Here is a 19,750-nt window from a genome sequence, read left to right on the forward strand (position 1 = left end):
CGACTGTTAGAAGCTGGGACTGGACAAGAGGGGATGGATCACTCAATAAATTGATCTGTTCTGCTTTCCCTTTGAGGCATCTGGACTGGTCACTGTCGGGAGATGCTGGGCTAGATGTACCATTGGTCTGATTCAGTGTAGCTATTCTTATGTTGAGAGGAAACATATTGCATAGGAACAAAACTTTGAGGCAGCGAGTGGCATATCCTGGCTCCTTCAGAGCCTTCCGACGGTCGCAGCAAATTGGGGTGACCTGAGATGAATTTTCTCATATGCCACCAGTCAAAACTTAGTTTCTTATTCAAACTTCATATACAAAATGCAAATGGCATAACAGCATAACAGGTGGCAGCATATTGCTCAAAAATGAAGCTTTGGGTCACCAAGTGAAAGGTCCCTGCTCTTTCAGAACAATATGATGGTTGCAGGGATCTGTCACTTGGGGTGACCCAAGACTTATTTTGTCACATACAGTCAGTCAAATCCCATTTCATTATTCTAGCCCTATGCACAATATGGAATTGGGGTGGGGGCCATCATATCCCACAGCATATTGCTCAAGGACGAAGTTTTGGGTTGGTGAATGGCATGTCCCAACTACTTCGGAGGAGTATAACGGTCATAGGGACTTGTCATTGGGGTGACCTGAGACTTATTTTGTCACATACAACCAGTCAAAACCCAGCTCCTTATTCAATCCCTATGTACAATAAGGAACTGGGATGGCACCACACTGCTCAAGAACAAAGCTTCAGTTAAGCAAGTGGCATAACCCAGCTCTTTCAGAACAATCTGTTAGTCATGGGGATATGGCACTTGGGGTGACATGAGACTTATTTTGTTATGGACAGTCAGTCAAAACCAGCTCCTTATCTGATTAATTATAAATAGTTAATAATTTATTTTTATAAGATTCTATTACATTAACTGAATGACATTTCTAAAAATTTAATCTTACATGGATATATATTTTAAATAATTTTGTCCTTTGAATAAGGAACTGGGAACCACAAATAAGGAGCTGGTACCATGAATAAAGAGTTTGGAATAAGAAACTAACATCAGCCTTGTTACCAGTATAGATACACCAGCAAAGCTTTTCTGGTATAGATTAGCCTTTATACACCTGCTAAATCACAGAAGTCACACAATAAAACCTGATTTCTTATGTTTTTTCAGCCTGCTGGTGAATTCCTGTTGCAAGCCACAGGTCACTGCTTCTTCAGCTAGAGAGATTATACATTTCTCATCCTATGTCCATGAGACACACATATTCTATTGAGCCACTCAGCAAAACTGTGTAAATTACCTTTCAATCATATAATCCCTAATTCCTCAAACAACACATAGGGCCAAGATCTGCTGCCAATTGTACCCATGCAACTTCACCGAAGTCTATATTTGACTCACAGTGTTTGTTCTTCATTCTCCTTTTGGGCTGAAGGGACACCCGCACAGAACAGGTAGAGGTCCAATGCACGAACCCACTGATCTCAGGAATTATGCCTGAAATCTGGGCCTCTCGGTCTTTCCTCCACTACACACTCCTTGAGAGTGTGACTCCTGGACCCATGCGCACATAAAAATCCTCTAACATCAGGTGCCTCCTAAGACTCTTGTAAGTGGAGGTTCCAACCAGAAAAGTGAAAGTAACAAGAAACTAATAGAGCCATGACCAAATGTGAACCCAAGTCTTTAATGAAGAACACAGTCAGAAGGGTCCAGGAGAATTTTTTATGCTAAATCTCGACTCTTGATAACTACACAAGAGCCTTGTTTAGCAGTAATAAAGCCCATAAAGATTAAGATTTAAAGTGCCATTATTCTAATCAGTGCTGGAACTGAAAGGTGAAAATGTGTTCTCAAGAGTCACTTGAGAGAAGACATCTGAGATATTATATTAGTTTAAAAATTGGCAGTTATACAACAAAAGCGGTCAATTTAGAGAGAGTAGGTACATTTGTAAAATATAACGCTACCAATGCTATGTTTTTTCAAATAATCTTGGCTGGCAAAAGGTTTTCTTGACACCAAAGACAACAGAAAACATAAGTGTTAACTCCTATTCACTGAAGTGCTAGGACTCATGGGGGAAAAAAGGCTGCCTTTCCTACATGTTCACTCAGTCTTTTGAGCTTTGTTTGCTGTCTATATCTGTCTTAAACCTTATTCTATAATGTGAGGCATGCAGACAGACCCTTAAATAATTTATGTTCCCAGACCCACATTTTCTTCAGGAGATGTTATGATACAACAAGGAATCCTGACATCTCCAGCTACAGTAGGTAATCTTTTAACATATCTTTTCCATTTCCATTCGGTTTCATATACGGTAGTCATTTTGATGCAGGTACTACTACACGCACAGGCCTTCATTACTTTTGTTTTTCCAGTTTGTTTTTCCATGGCAGGTGGCATGTTTGAATCACAGAATTACTTATTCAATAGTCTTAGGCCTTGTCTACATTACGGGGGGGGGGGGGGGGGGGGAAGAGGGAGAGAGATCAATCTAAGTTACGCAACTTCAGCTACATTAATAACGTAGCTGAAGTCGACGTACTTAGATTTACTTACCGCGGAGTCCACACTTCGCAATGTTGACTGGAGATGCTCTTCCGTCGACTCCCTTGTGCTTCTCATTCAGGTGGAGTACAGGAGTCGATGGGAGAGAGATCCCCAATGCGTCCATCGCCACGTGTCAAACCCCCGGTAAGTGTAGAAAAGGTCTTAGTAACTTAGGCCCAAAACCTGCACTCAAATCCATTACCAAAGATGTCCATACCAATGGTTTTAAGAACAGGTAATTTTGCTTTTGCATCACTTTATTCTTCATTTAAATGTGCCATTAAGTCACATAAAATACAAAAACAGTAATATTACAAACATGCAGAAAAATAGACATATTTATAGCGTTCATTTTTAAAGGCAGCATTTACCCACAGTTACCACACTAATCCAGAGATGCCACAGTTTTTCCTTTGCTGAAAATGGGGACTGACCAGGGATCCTAATTTTCCATGATAAAAAAAAACCAAAATTCTCTGAACAAAAACATAAAAATCCGTGTTTTTGCATGATTAAAATGAAACACTGAACTTTAGTTTCCCTAGCCACAATATATATAGGTATCAGTTGAACACAATGTTTTATTGCTATATTTACAGTTTTTAAGTTGACAGCCCAAGCCACACCCATTCTCCAGTCCCAATTAGATCGGATAATCGGAGTTCCGTTGTACGTTTTTATTTTTTCACAAAATGTAAAAACAAAAAGATTCTCTGTACAAATGCAAACTCCACATTTTCCATGGCAAATGGATTTCTAGGATCCCTGGAAATTACTAGTATCTGGTGGTATCTACAGGTCCAAGTTAACATTTAATGGCAACCACTGTATTTTATTTATTTATTCATGAAACGCAAGCAATGATCAAGTTTATTATGTACAAAAATATACAATTGTAAGACTTTCCACCAGAAGCAGAAAAGGAAAGGAACTAAACTCCAACCCATCTTCCTGCCTACTCTGAGGCAAAAACCTGGGTCTTGCACTAAAAATCACACTCTTGGTTCAGCTAAGAATTCCAGAGTCAAGGGCCTTCCCCTGAAAATAACCGGCAACCAGAAAACCAGACATTTCAATCTGAAGATTGTTAGCTCCAGCACCTCAACTGATGCTAAATGAATCCGTGGTGTTTGGGGAGAAAAGCAGTTTCTCAGATAACCAGGACCCAAGTCATACAAGGTTTAATAAACCAAAAGCCAACACTTTATTGCACCTAAAAGCAGAAAAGAACTGTTTTATATGTTGTTATCTGTAACTGCCACTACAAAGTAGCTAGACAGCCACTTTACATTACAGCTGTCATTTTCAAAGAGTGTAAGATGGCTGAAACAATGGGAGCCACCATCCAAACCACAAGCAAGGATGATCAGAAGCTGAGGTAGGTTGTTAGAGGGGTTTTCCTGGGGTCTGAAGAAGACAGAGTGGGTTGGGTATTGTTTTGGTGGAGGTGTGTGTGTGAGTATACTTCTGCTCACAGACAGACAACAGACATTAAGAGAAGACGTTGCTCCGTGTGACCCCATGAGAAATCCATGAGAGGGATATTTTGGGGGGTAGAGTGCTGGCTGGAAAGAGGTTTGGAATTGAGAGCAACTGTTGTTTTTATCCTGCTATGTTCTGGGAATCATGACTGTGTACATTCTTGGCGAGGGGGGGAAGGAGATTCCATTAAATACCAATTATCAATTTTTCCTCCTAACAAACTACCCAAAAGACCCTGAATATTAGGTAACCATAAAAAGAGCTAACAATATTTCCATATACAGTACATTACAGCAGTCCAGCCTAGCATTAAGAAAGGGTAGGAATCACTCTGGCAAGGGCCAGACCTGAGATAAATGGTTGCAAATGTTTTACTAGAAACAGATGAGAAAATAATTTGTCACCTATACCATTTAGGTCAATATTTCTAAGTGCCATCAGGAGCCACAGTGCACTCCCAAATTTCAGGCTTAAATTGAAACAGAAAACCTCCTCAGTAATGGCAACAGTAACCACTTCTGCTAGAGAAAGTAAATAAGGAAGTGTTATTTACTCCTTCTCATAACACAAGAACTAGGGGTCACCGAATGAAATTAATAAGCAGTAGATTTAAAACAAACAAAAGGAAGTATTTTTTCACACAACACACAGTCAACCTGTGGAACTCCTTGCCAGAGGATGTTGTGAAGGCCAAGACTATAACAGAGTTCAAAAAAGAACTAGATAAGTTCATGGAGGAGAGGTCCATCAATGGCTATTAGCCAGGATGGGCAGGGATGGTGTTCCTAGCCTCAGGATCCAACAGAGGATGGATCACTCGATGATTACATGATCTGTTCATTCCCTCTGTGGCACCTGGCATTGGCCAGTGTCGGAAGACCGGATACTGGGCTAGATGAACCTTTGGTCTGACCCAGCAAGACTGTTCTTATGTACCTTTCAGAGCCTTTCAACAACCCACTAAAATTATCCCTTTCTTGTCTGGAGTCTCATGCCATTCTAATGTAAATCCCAATCTAGCCCAGGCAGTGGAAATGCAAAGAGACAGAGCATCATTCAAGTTTGATGAAAACGAGAAACAGACAACATACTGGTAGCACATCAGCCCAAGTAATATCGCTGCTTTCCCCAGTGTCTTTACATACACATTGCAGGGGAATGGTAACAAAATACCCCAGCAGCTCCCCTGACAAGAGATCCCAAAGGAAGAGGAACAGAGAATGGTTTTGGACAGCCAAAGTAGCTTCAGAAAGGAAAAAACCGCAAACTCCAGTGTTACACTGTCCACCTTAGGACAATTGGAAGCCGCAATAAACCCCTCATTGCGAACCATACAAAAAACTGATGACAGATCTAAAAGAGTTAGCTTGGTCACCTGGCTTTTGTCCAGTGCTTGGAGATCATCAACCAAAGCAATTAATACATACCCTTATCTAAAGACAGACAGAAAGGAAGTGAGGAAACCTAAGGTTATCAAATTCAAAAAGTTTCCTTTCTACCACCATCTCAATGATCTTCCCTAACGTCAGACAGTGATAACTGGCAAGCTTGCCAGTCTTCAGAATTTGCATCTGAAGCAAGGAACATGGTCCTAGACCACAGGAAAGCCGACAATGAACCTAATACCTAGGATTCAATTTCAGGTACACTGATCGCTTTGAAGAAGTAAATATTACTCCATTTACCACACTATGGTATCTGAGCTCCTGCAAACAGCAACAAAGAGTCCTGTGGCACCTTATAAACTAACAGATGTACTGGAGCATAAGCTTTCATGGGTGAATACCCACTTTGTCAGATGCATGCTCCTATAAGGTGCCACAGGACTCTTTGTTGTTGTTTACAGATCCAGACTAACACGCTACCCCTCTGATACTTGAGCTCCTGCAGTATTTCCTATACTTAAGAGTGTTAAAGAATTGTGAAACATCCAAATGTTGCCCTCTCAATGGGACAAACTGTAGCTGTGGCCATTTATATGCTTACTCTCAGATTTCCAACGGGCTTCTGAAACTCCTGAATAGCCAATACTACTCTGCAGACTTCTGAAGCAAAAAGTAACAAAAACTTGGTGACTACTTTTTCCTGTGTCTGGAGATTTACCTTCACACATAGTATTTCAGCTCCTCTCTCATCATCTCACACTAGCAACGTAACTAGTTTGTTCACTGCTTTTACAATCTCATTAAACCGTACCTACTGAAATGCCTCTCCGTCATTTATATTTATTAAAGCAGAATGAAACAGTATATTTTATAAGATTATTATGACTGTAAAATCAGATTGTCCCATACTGTGCATTTTGTTTAGGGTCTAGAGGCCAAATCCTGTACGTCTTACTCAGGAACAACTCCCCATGAACATAATATCCAGGTAAGGACTGCAGCATTTGGCTTATGGTATTTTAATTTAAAACTTCACCATCTACTCCTAGTAACAATTAACAAAGGACTTGCATAAATATAATCAAATTGTTATTCTTTCTATGCAGTATAAAACATAAGCTGTGCACAGTAGCCTCCTGTCACTGGTGACAAACTTTACCCTTTAAAATGTCTTGAACGTAAGAGATACAGATACAGGAAATACCCCAAATTCAGTATAATGAGGTGTGGGAGGAGCTGGGGTAGGCCTATAAAGAGGAAGTTGGTGGTAAGAGAGGCAGCAGGGAGGAGCTCTGCAGTAACTCCCTAGAGAAGAGGGGACTTGGTTAGGTATAAGGAAGAATTCTAGGGTGAGAATAGTCCTTGGGATCCTGCCTTAGACTACAGACTCTGGCAAAAAAACAAAAAGGGGGAGGAGAGGAGGAAGCTCCACTGGTAACCCAGAGGTGGGCAAGAAGATAGGGAAGAAAAAAGTAGGAAAGAACCCAGGGACACAGCAACAAGGTCTGAGGTTGACCAGACCATAGTTGCTGGGCATAGGGTCCCTGGGCTGGAACCCAGGGATTACCCTGCCAACCACTGGGAAAGTGGCACAGACTGGGAAGTGGCTTGGGAGACTGCTGAGAGTTTAAATAGACTGTATGGCCACTGGGTCTTTGTTACTGGAAGGGAAGGAATATAGTGACCTGGCTGGAGAGCCAAATCATGAAGTGGGAGTAACCTGAGTCCAGAGAGAGAGAGAGAGAGACCGACCATGGAGTAAGCAACCGAAGAAGGGGGCATTAGACTCCTTGACAGCTAATCCCCAGATGAGCCACAAGGAGGCGCCCTAGTGTGGAAAAGTAAACCCCCTTACAGCAACTTATTTACAAACATAAAAATAGCTGCAGCATTATTCCAGCCATTGAAAAAACCCAAATGGCATCACGCAAGAACAGTGGCAAAGCATAGCTTATTAACTACACTGTAGCTGAATGAGTCAAATGTAAGTGGAGATCTTGACATCTGCTAGTCAGCTTAATCAGATACCTTCTAGTTTCCTGTAGTATGGGTACCAGTGTTCTGCTGCTCACAGCATACCAGATCTATTTACATATCCTATCAGATGGGATGAATATGTAAGTCATGTTGCATCTGATTAAACTGAGATGTCTGGAACTACATAATGTGACACAATGTAAAAGAAGGCGATTTAATGAAAAGAATGTATTAGAGATACTGTGGCTGGGCAATGAGATGAAGTATTTCTGGTGGCAGGTATCTGAGTTCCTGACCAGCTTTCTTTATAATTCCACCATATCAAATTATAGTGACTTTACTCTCCTTACTGTCAGGCATCCTTTCAAATTAATTTATGAAATTTCTCTTTTAAAAAGCAGCTCAAAATATTTGAAAGTACTGAAAGGCTTCAAACAGAAACTGTTTTAGCAGAAAACCTGAGAAATATTATACATTTAACAAACTGTAGAAAAAGTAAATTGTGTTAAGTGTTTTGCATTTTGCTACAAAATGGAGGTAATAATCAACAGAAAAGTTGATTCCCCTGAGAATAATAATTTACATTAAACCATAGACTTCAAACACCCAGCCCGCATACCAGGAGGAGCCCACCTGATATTCCCCCACATCAGTCTGAAATTCTGCAAAGTTTAAATTTTCGTTTTAAAAGAGTTTCAAGCTTTTTTTCTGATTAGGGTGATATATTTCTGAATGTGAACCTATGATCCTTCCTCACCATGCAGACAGACAGGTTTAAAAACAAATTCTCTGAAAGTCTTGACCTGTCCCTATTAATATAAAAAACGTAATAACTGTCCAGCCTAATTATATTAAAATGTCAACATTGTTAAGTATTTCACTGCTAATAATTCCAGCAGTCACATCCGGCTACATTGCACATCTATTGTAGTGGATACAATGGACAGGTGGATTGGACAGAAAAGCCTACTTTTCTTTTTAAATGTGTAAAGCTAAAAACAGTACAGGCCTGCATAGCCATCCTCTCTCACATCTGGGCTCACCCTTCACTTGAGTTCACTATCCATGGCCTAAAACAGGGTTGAAGGCAGAGAAGGTGGGGGAGGGGGAATAAACACAGCTAGGCTTCCCCATCTTTGTCCCAGAGGCTGAAATGAGCTGTTCCCTGACCAGCTGAAAGGAGGCAAGGAAGAAAAATAACACTGCTAGATTCTTCTTGCAACTTTGCCCTCCTAGGACCTGCTGTTTACAACTGCTGACCATCAACCAGTAGCTATCATCCTACTTCCCTCATTTTCACTGCTCCGGGATCTGGCTGCGCCCTCACTCAATGCAGCAGAGCGAGCTGTAAGGAAGGCGTAAAGTGCAGCTGGGGACAGAAGCAGCATGGAGAGCACTGGTCAGGCACCTTGGGAGTGGGAGAAGAACTTCCGCTGAAATCCACTAACACTATCATCATCCTTATGGAAAGGCCCTACAGAACTGAATAGAACGTAATTCTGCAGGTTTGTTTAAAATCAACCTATAGAATGTGATGATCATATCTCTGCTATAGAATTCTATAGGATAGCTAAGAAGGATGTTATTCTGCTGGTGTTCAGAATAATTAGTATATAAAATGAGCTGGATGACTTTTTTGGGGGGCAAATAGTTTATTTGCCAAAAAATGTGGTTTCTGCCAACCTGAAACTATTCATAAATTTGTGTCAAGTTAGCTGAATAATGAAGACAGAACAAAAAAAACTAAGTGTTTCATTAATATTGAAACAAAAATGTTTTGTTTGAGCCTGATCTGAAACTTATTTTAATTTTGGGCATTTTTACAAAAGCAAAATGCCAGGTGGTGGAGGGGCAGAGGGGGAGGAAGCTATAGACTCATTCTCACTCACTCTCTCTCTCTCTCTCTCTCTAGCTGGCCTAATGACTATTCATCCTCATTATGAATGACTATGAATTGCCACTGTGAAGGACAGTGAATAGTCATCATCAAGCCACAAAGAGCAAGAATTACAATTCACCTAGGATCTAGGAGACCCAAGTCCATGTCCAGATATTATTTAACTAATTATTCACAGTGCAACAGCTTCAACAGAAGAGAGACACCAGAATATACCATAGCCCAATGGTTAGGACACTCTCCTACAATGTGGTAGAACCAAGTTCAAATCGTTTCTCCTCATCAGGCAGAGGGGGAATTGAACCTGGGTCTCCTACACCCCAGAAAATGTATCTTATTCACTTGGCTAAAGGTTACATATCTGCTCCTCTACTCCCACCTGACATTTTATCAACCTAGTCCTTTTTGTAAGAGTGCCTAAAATCTAAATGAAAAATTTCAGGTTAGATCAAAATGAAACTTTTCTTTTCAACTCCGCTCCTAATATTTTCAACTTTTTGATTTGCCAAAAAATGTTGTGTTCTGTTCAACCAGAAATGAAAGGGTTTCTTATTGTTTGGAATTGCCAGGAAAGTGAAAAATCTATTATTCACTCTTTGAAGCATGTACTATGATAAGAATAGAGTACAAGAAGCAGGAAATGAATCCAGTAGAAGAAGAAACTGGAGGTAGTTAAGAAAATCACATACAAATAAATTCCACCCCTGGAAAGTATAGACAGAAAAGAAAAAAAAAAGAAGTGTGAAGAAAGAGTCAGACCAAGAAGAGTCCAAAAAGAACATTTAAAAAAAAAAAGCAGAAGGAAGGAGGATAAACTCTAAGAAAAATGAGAAAAGAAACAGGTATGAATTCAAGGAGAATTCTGTCTGAGGAAAGACTGCAGAATCAGTATTTTACTGGCAACTCAGACTAATTTTAATCCATATAGGGCCAGACCCAACATCCACGGAAGTCAATGGAAAGACTCCCATTAATTTCAGTGAGCACTGGATCAGGGTGATAATAATGAAACTTCCTCATACACACAAAGAGAAATAACTTCAATACCAGCACTATGGCATACTAAGGAGTAGCATACATTCAGTTAAATTTTCATCTGTGTATCTCTGCACTCCAGATGAGGTAAAACTTGAATAACTATGGTTTCTGGATGGAAAGACTGTTACAAATGAAAATACCTAAAGACTAACATAGGGCTGTCAAGCAATTAATCGCACAGTTAAATAATAATAGAGTACCATTTAAATATTTTTGGATGTTTTCTACATTTTCAAATATATTTATTTCAATTATAACATAGAATACAAAGTGTACAGTGCTCACTTTATTTTTATAACAAATATTTGCATTGTAAAAAAACAAAAGAAATAGTTGTTTTCAGTTCACCTAATGTAAGTACTGTATTGCAGTCTCTTTTATCATGAAAGTTGAACTTACAAATGTAGAATTATTTACAAAAAAACCTGCATTCAGAAATAAAACAATGTAAAACTTTAGAGTCTACAAGTCCAATCAGTCCTATTTCTGTTCAGCCAATTGTTCAAACAAGTTTGTTTACATTTACGGGAGATAATGCTGCCCGCTCCTTGTTCACAACATCACCAGAAAATGAGAACAGGCATTCTCATGGCACTATTGTAGCTGGCATCACAATATATTTACATGCCAGATGCACTAAAGATTCCTATGTCCCTTCACGCTTCAACCACCATTCCAGAGGACATGCGTCTATGCTGACGACGGGTTCTGCTCGATAACAATCAAAAGCAGTGCAGACTGATACATGTTCATTTTCATCATCTGAGTTAGATGCCACCAGCAGAAGGTTGCTTTTCTTTTTTGGTGGTCCAGGTACTGTTGTTTCCACATCTGAGTGTTGCTCTTTTAAGACGTCTGAAAGCATGCATCACACCTCATCCTTCTCAGATTTTGGAAGGCACTTCAGATTCTTAAACCTTGGGTCAAGTGCTATAGCTATCTTTAGAAATCCACATCAGTACCATCTTTGTGTTTTGTCAAATCTGCAGTGAAAGTTTTCTTAAAATGAACAACATGTGCTGAGTCATCATCCAAAACTACTATAACATAAAATATACGGCAGAATTCAGGCAAAATAGAGCTGGAGATAATGCATTTTTTTTTAAACCAGCATGGAAGGATGTCCTCCGGAATGGTTGCTGAAGCATGAAGGGGCATATGAATGTTTAGCATATCTGGCACGTAAATATCTTACAATGACGGCTACAAAAGTCCTATGTGAATGCCTGTTCTCACTTTCTGGTGACATTGTAAATAAGAAGTGGGAAGCATTATCTCCCATAACTATAAATAAACTTGCTTGTCTTAGCGATTGGCTGAACGAGAAGTAGGATCGAGTGGACTTGTAGGCTCTAAAGTTTTGCATTGTTTGGTTTTTGAGTGCAGTTATGTAACAACCAAAAAATCTGCATTTGTAAGTTGCACTTTTATGATAAAGAAATTGCACTACAGTATTTGTATGAGGTGAATTGAAAAATACTATTTATTTTGTTTATCATTTTTACAGTGCAAATACTTGTAATAAAAATAATAATATAAAGTGAGCAGTGTACACTTTGAATTCTGTGTTGCAATTGGAATCAATATATTTAAAAATGTAGAAAAACATCCAAAAATATTTAATATATTTCAATTGGTATTCTATTGTTTAACAATGTGATTAAAACTGTGATTAATCACAATTAATTTTATAAATCACAATTAATTTTTTTTTGGTTAATCGCGTGAGTTAACTGTGATTAACTGACAGCCCTAATATAGATCTTTATAGATCTGAATACACTGCTTAATATATCAGTCTGTACCTAGTATTTAGCTTGGATCCTGTTAAAGATATTTACTGATAAAGTATTGTTTTACTTACCGAGTGTCTCTGATAAGAGGTGTGCTTCCCAGTTTAAAGCAGGTTTTTTCACCTCCACAAGATGCCTGTCTCAGAGAAAAGCTTTCTGCTAGATCAAAACCTGTGAAATGTGATATACTAATTTAGTCTATTCTTTGTTTAATGCAATTTTAAAACCTGGGGAAAGTATTGATTTTTAGCATGCTTGGTGCTTTTCTAGTCTATAGACTGACAGGCTATTTCAAATCCCAATGCTTTGGGTCACAGAAATTTCCAGTTTGCATTTTCTCATAGGAAGGGATATGAGTGTGAAATTCCCTCAGCTCTTGACTTTTCAACCTCTGAGGAATGCATTGGCTGTTTTCTTTTACCATCTGAACTAATGAGAATAACTATGCTGCAGATCTACAGTAAGTCTGAGAAGCAAATGTTAAATCCAGACTAATTTTACAAGCAAAAATTTAAAAAAAACGTACATGTATAGAACTTAAGCCAGAAAATTACATAAATTTATTCTAATTTTAATAAAAACATTTTTTCTAATATTAAAGACAGCTTTAATTTAAAATATTTTATTGTCTCTCTATAGTTAAAGCCAGCTTCAGTGGGGCCAGGATTTCACACAAGGTTTGTAAATTTTAAATGCTCTATCTTTTGTGTTAAAGAAATCACTTACCTGAAACATCAAGATTTTCTTTGTAGATATGTCTAAGCTGATGTCCATCTGGTCTCATTATAGGACACACTGTAACTACAAAACAATAAAATATAACAGCTCCCATCAAACATTATCAAATAAAAAAATACATCAGACATAAAACTATTTATTATCATGCCAGTGAATTGCAAGGCAACATGAACAAAGTTCAATTTTCAATGTAATTAGATTACTACTAATATTCCTTCTTGTTTCTTTATATTTAGGATTATGAAATAAACCAAACTACTATATTAAAACAACAGTAATTACATTTTAGTGTACAAAGTGTTCTCTTAATACTATAATTATAAACAGATAAGATGTAATCATGTTTTAATTCAATTGTTTGTGATTAAAACACGCACATATTAACTATTCAACAACTAAGGGAAATAATATTACATTCTTACAACTTTTTTCCCCCAATCAAGAATACCATAAAACATGATACCATATGCTTGGCAGGAGTGAGGGGAGTTGATGTGTACAGTAAACTTTGAAAAAAAGAAAATTTTACAGCAGACACTATTATGAAAATACAACAATAAAAGTTATAAGTATATGATGGATTACCCTAGCAACAGTTAAATATTATTTGCAGTGTAGAAAATAATCTCAAAATGTGATTAATAAGGTTATTGTCATATTATATAAACAATGAATATCTCATTGCTTATCTCTTTAAAAGACTGTTACAAATTAAGCAGCTTTGCATTAGAGATTGTTTTAACTATGCATTGATGTATTTGTTTCTAGTAAACAAGCACAGTATTCTAATATTTGTAATATAGTACACATGCAGAGGCTAAGTCTAACAGACTGGTTACATTTAACAGCCAAGATCACAATAAAATAGGGTACATTAGTTTAACAATTTAAGGAAGTATATTAAAAGTTTAAGTTTTAAGTACTGTAATAACCCTTTTTACTAGCTTGTCTCTAATAAGTAGTATTTGAGGACCTATATATGGGCTCCTACATTTCCAAAACCTTAAAATCTAATATCAGTGAATCTTAACCCAACATTTCATCATGTTACAGCAGCGTTATGGTTCAGTAAAGACACACACACACTTTTTCAAGAAGTGGATAAAGACTAATGTAAATTTTGTGCATGTTAAAACGGGGCTCTATCTTTTTACAAAACTCATGAAAATAGTCCCACTGAAGTCTATTGGGACTACTGGAGGGAAGGAAAGCAGGATTTGGTCCAGATACTCTGTAGGCATGGAATCCTGTCTTGGGTTGAAGAAGTGCCCAGAAAAGATTGCCAAAATAAGCCTGAAGTTTCAGCAATGGAGGACAAGGGACTTTCCAACGTGTCGGTTCAGTGATAAGAAAGGAGGAATGAACTAGCAGTATCCTAGAAATAGTCTATATTTAAAGGATTTCCAAATATGTTAGAGACTGAAATTGACCCGGAAAATGGTTACACTTGTAATTGTAAAATGCTTGCAATTCAACACTGACTCTGTAATAATACAGAAAATACATTCTTCTCCAAAAATCTTGAATTCAACTCAATATATAACAGTATCACATCTTTACAATTAGCTTAAGTGGTTAATTTGAAGTAACCAGTAAATGTATAGCTGGAAGATATAATTTAGATAAAAAAATTATTACCTCACAAAATGATTAAACATTTCTGAAATAAAGATGACATTGGTTTCATTAAAAACAGATTGGGTGAAGGCAGTAATATGCATCAGATTCTGTCAAACACCTTGTTTCATTTGTCTAAACTGCAGCCCACAATTAGAAAGCAAGGTCATTTATGGGCAGATTAGTTTCAAATATATCAATTAATAGATATGTAATAGGAACTGTTCTTGTTCCTACAAAAGAACAAGAAGAATAATTCACATTAGAGGCAATTTTGCCCAGGAGAATATGCAGAATTGTAAGAGTCATTGTGTTGCTATCTCAGTAGTTTATATGTAATCTTTCATCAGACTCCTAGTTGGCAATACAAGCTCATTCTCAGTTGTATTTATTGTGCAGCGAGTTCTCTGTTATCATGTACTTATTGTACTTCTAATACTCTGGTGGAAATATACACTCTAGAGCAGAGAGGCATGTTCACATTAGATAATTTTTATCCCTGAACCGACAGCTGGAAAATGTACAGGCCTGATTCTGCTCTCATTTACACCAATATACATCTATAACAACTCTGTGGCAGTGAAGGGAGTTACTCTGAATTAACAGCAGCATAACTCCTGTCCAGCAGCTTTAACTTACACTTGGGTGGAGGATCAGGGCGTTGCACCTGGCTCCTTCTGGCCCCGCTCCACTAAGTCCAAGTGAAGAATCAAGCCCTAATTTCTCTGCTATCCTGCTGACTGAAGTTGTTCCTGAGATGCCTAAGACCATGTAACGCACTGTGGGTGTATTTTTATCAAAGGCATAACAGCCATGGCAGGAAACACAGCATACTAAGGCCACATAAATGCTACTTTGCTAGTTGTATTCTGTATACCCACAAAAACTGAAAGAACTAGTGCAATTCTTCTTCTAGTTTGTGCTAAAAATGACCCCATCACCTCAATGGTACATTTTCCTAGACAGCTGAGCCAAGAAATTAGAATGTTAAGAGCAACAGCTTCCCCTATATATTCTTTTTCATACAAGGAGCTGACAGCCCTCAGTTTTATAGACTGATACAATGTCTGTTTTACAGCTATGTTTTATAGTGAGGAAGAAAGGTCCAGCATGATTTTTAACTATTGCTGACAACCCTGACACTTGTATAGACACCACTTCTGTCATGGGTCAAACTAGATAGTTTAGAAAACTAAATTAGACAAGGGGACTACATAAAAGACAATGATCAGGAAAACAAGAGAATTCTTAACAGTCAGCAAGGACATAAAAACTATGGCCTGATTCACTACTCAGTTACATCACACCAGAGTAAAAGTAGCCAAGTGGAGCATTGCTTTGTGTCTAGTTTTAACTCCATGATTTCCATTAAAAGTAAATGGTAATGGCAAAGCTACCTGAAAAGAACACTGAAAATGTAATGTACATACAATTCATAAGGCTATCCATCCACCGAATGGGTATAGAACTTAAATTATAGAAATTCATGAGTTCTACTAATTGAGTTTAGTCTTGTAAATCAATAAAATTCTTTCAACTCTACAAAAAAGTCTATATACTACATGTATATATTCTTACATGTGAATCATAGATAAAACCTGAAGCTTTAACACAAGTCTAAGATTAACTTTCTAATGACATGCAGTACAAACTTCAACTCCCAGTAATTTATAAGGCTACACCTACACTGCAAGTTATGGGTGTGATTCCCCAGCTTGCATACATGTACTAGCAGTAGCTTAATGAGAGCTAGCATGAGTACAAACAGTAGCACAGCCATGACAGCACAGGCCGTGGCAGCACTGGCAGTGGCATGGCTTAGCTGTGATGAGTATGTACCCACCAGTTTCAGGTGGGTTTGTACTCGGCATGGCTAAACCATGCCATCGCTGCCATTGCCCATGCTTCCGTGGCTACACTACTATTTATACTCATGCTAATATGTGTATGCAAGCTGGGGAATACACCCCTAATGCTCCAATATACACACAGCCTAAGAGTTCAAGTCTGGCAGTTTATACATTCAGAAAGCTTAATGTATGAATCAATTCACTACAGTATTAATATCTTTTTATCTAATATTAATATATTGTGTTCTATAGTGAGGTATTTTTCATATCAGACTTTAAAAACTGCATTGGAGTGTGCCCCTGAAATTATTAGTGGAGTTTGAGTCATATTTTGATTTAGAGTCAACATTTTTCAAAACATACTTCATGTCAAAGGCAGTGGAAATCCAGCAGGTCTTTTCCAATATTGTTGGCAGGCCCAGAACCTTTCATATGCCATATTTGTCACAGGTCAGACAACAAAGCTTAGCAGCCCAAGTTACAAAAAGGGAACTCATAGCAAAAAGTTGGACAAGACAATCAGAATGAGACAGAACTATTAACATTCAAGCAGAACTTAGAAATGATCACATTAGAACTTTCTAGAGCTCAGTTCCATTTTATGAAAACACATGCTTCCAATAATCAAAAACTAGTTAAATCAACCATGTAAACAAAACAATTAGGAGAAAAATATACCGAGGAAAAGTTAGGTTTAACACATGGCTGTGGAGAACTTCATGAACTTCAGTGTGGTAACCCTATCCGCTCCCTTAGATTTATTATATTTTATTTTTAGAAGTAATCACTTCCCTCCAGTAAATGGTTAGTACACCAGAAGTTCTGCACAAACAAAAACTGAAAGGGATCATTGCTGTGAATCAAACACATGTCAGCACACTCAACAGGGCCTAAGGAAGCCTGCTCGAAGCAGGTCCAGAGTAATCTGTCACACTCTAACATTTTCTCTTTTCAGCACTGCCATTTCTTTAATTACAACAATATTAACTAATGAAATGAAATCACTTCCAAGGCAAGTTCAGAATACTAAATGGAAAACAAATCTCTCTCCTTATCATATTAATCCACACATGTAACTTTACCCTTTCTTTTTGCATGATTGATTTCCTGTATTTCTTTATAATTAAACTTAAGTGGGAACTCTCCCTGCATTTCAAAACTTTCCCAAAAAACTGTAGCACAATTAGACTATACTATAGGGGTTGTCAGGGTCCTGAGGCAACATAGTATTGGACTTGTACAGAAGCAAACTCTGTTGGTACAGCATAGTGAGGTGGGTAGGGGCAAATGGCACAAGTACAAACGGTGAAACAGGACAGCCATAAAGAAGTGTCACTGCAAGGGCTACCATGCAAGAATCTTGAGAGGAAGAAGCAAAAGCAAGAGGACCATCCAGGATGAACTGACCTTGAGGAGAAAATAAGGGAGTCACTTGGATTAAATGAAAGAAGAAAAAGCTTAAAGAGTTTGGATATTTGTCTCTCCTTTCATGTGTCCCAGCCATCTCTCATGGCCTAAATGGTCTTCTATGACTGGCTTACATTTAACTGAAAAGCCTTTTACCTGACAAGAGGGAGTTGCACTCCATTTTGTTTTCAAATGTATTTAATTTAAGTTGTACATATGTTCATGTTGATCATTTGAGCATCTCCTGCAGCCCTTTTAAATGTTCCTTCCTCAACCCTCCAAATGAGGTAGCTGGATGTGCCCACCAACTACACTCCTTCAAATGGCAAGAGGGGATTATTGCAGGGTTATTAGAAGCAGTTTACTCTCCCACCTCCCAGGGTTTGAGAATAATACACATACAGAGCTCTTAGCTTTTGCTGTTCTAAAAGTTCAAAAGAGAGTTTAGAACCCAAACTCAGATTCTCCACAATGTACTATTGTACACTGCCCAATCATAATTATCACTACTATTTATTATTTGTACTCCAGTAGCATTTAAAGGCCTTAATCAGGATTGGAGTCCCATTGTGCAAGGCACTAATCTTAAACACGTTGGGCCTGATTTTCAGGAGCGGTGAGCACCCAAAACTGCTATTGCCTTCAACTGGTTTTCTGGAGGGTAAGCATCTCTGAAAATCAGGTCCTAATTGTCTATCTTTCTTTAAAAAAAACAAATGAAAAACCTTTTTTGTTAGCGATGTTAGGCACACTGAAGGGAACTGAGATATGGGCAGTGTCTATGGCCAACCCCAAGAAACTGACAAGTCATTATTTGATGCAATATCATACCAGTTGGTCACATTTACAAGTGTACACATGATTTATTTCTCAGAGATGGTGGATTATAGTGACAGAATACAGAAGAAGAAATGGGACAAGAGATGGGGAGAAGGACGTTGTTTTAGAGAAGAGAGCTAGTAAGAGACAGATGGCAAGAGGGAGCTGAGAAGGGAGGGGAAGGGGGAAATCAAAAGTAATGCACCAAACTTTACTGTGATCATTTTGCTAGAATTTTATATCTCTTTCCCCTCTCCTCTGTTTATTTAGGGGCAAGGGACTGCCTTATTCTACCTCTCTGAGGTGCTTGGCATGCCTTTGGGGCTCTTAATAAATGCTTTCCTCTGATTAAAACACAGAATCAATTAATCAAAATTGTATTAACGGAGTTCTAGATTTTTCAAGACCAGGACTGGACTTTTTTTGGATATGTAATATTAAAAACAGAAAATATCAGGGGACCACATTGCAAGTGGCTAAACTGCTTCCAAAAATATATTTCTCTTTGTGTACAGGAAACAGAAACACTGCCTTTAGATACATCCGATATGGACTTCTTCAAAGAGATGTCAAAACTGATTGAGCTTCCGTAACTTCATATACTTACATGGTCCATTTACTTTCTAAGCATCATTATTTATTTGTTGAGCTGTGTCCTCAGCCTTTTGTCTGTTTGGCTACAAAAAAAGAGAGAAGTACCTGTCTTGTCAGTGGCTGCCATGTAAGTTGAAACAGGAAGGAGGAAGAGAATTGCCATCCAAAGCCAAATTATGCAGAATCCAATGTGCTTCATCTCCTCTCGGACACATGTGAAAAAATGACCACAGATCTGAAACAAAAAATACTCACAATGGGAACAATATCTTCTTATTCTCCCTTTCCCAGCCCCCTCCCCCCAAAAAAAAACCACAAGGAAGAATTTATTTGTAAAGAAAAGAGAAGGACATTGGTTGTACACAATGTATATCATTTAGTTGCGTTAAAGCTCTGAAAAAGTTTACAGACTAATCTGAATTTAGAATTGGGTGATAAATGTATTTCTTGCTACCTTTTTTAGTTTCATGAGCAATTCATTTACAGCAATACTAACTCAGGTCTAGACAGTATTTGGTCCCGCCATGCGGGCAGGGGACTGGACTCGATGACCTCTCGAGGTCCCTTCCAGTCCTATAATCTATGAAT

At 38.1% G+C, this 19,750-nt stretch overlaps 1 protein-coding gene across 1 annotated transcript in view; it reads right to left on the reverse strand.

Annotated features, from left to right (window-relative positions):
* COL19A1 (collagen type XIX alpha 1 chain) overlaps positions 1-19,750 on the reverse strand; it is a 312,743-nt gene that overhangs the window by 291,558 nt on the left and 1,435 nt on the right. Inside the window, 3 exon segments of the mRNA XM_054021580.1 lie at positions 12,209-12,308; positions 12,864-12,938; positions 19,268-19,397. Coding sequence (XP_053877555.1) covers positions 12,209-12,308; positions 12,864-12,938; positions 19,268-19,397 — 305 coding nt within the window.

This window comes from Malaclemys terrapin, chromosome 3 (genome assembly GCF_027887155.1).
Source record: "Malaclemys terrapin pileata isolate rMalTer1 chromosome 3, rMalTer1.hap1, whole genome shotgun sequence".
Classification (NCBI taxonomy): domain Eukaryota; kingdom Metazoa; phylum Chordata; order Testudines; family Emydidae; genus Malaclemys; species Malaclemys terrapin.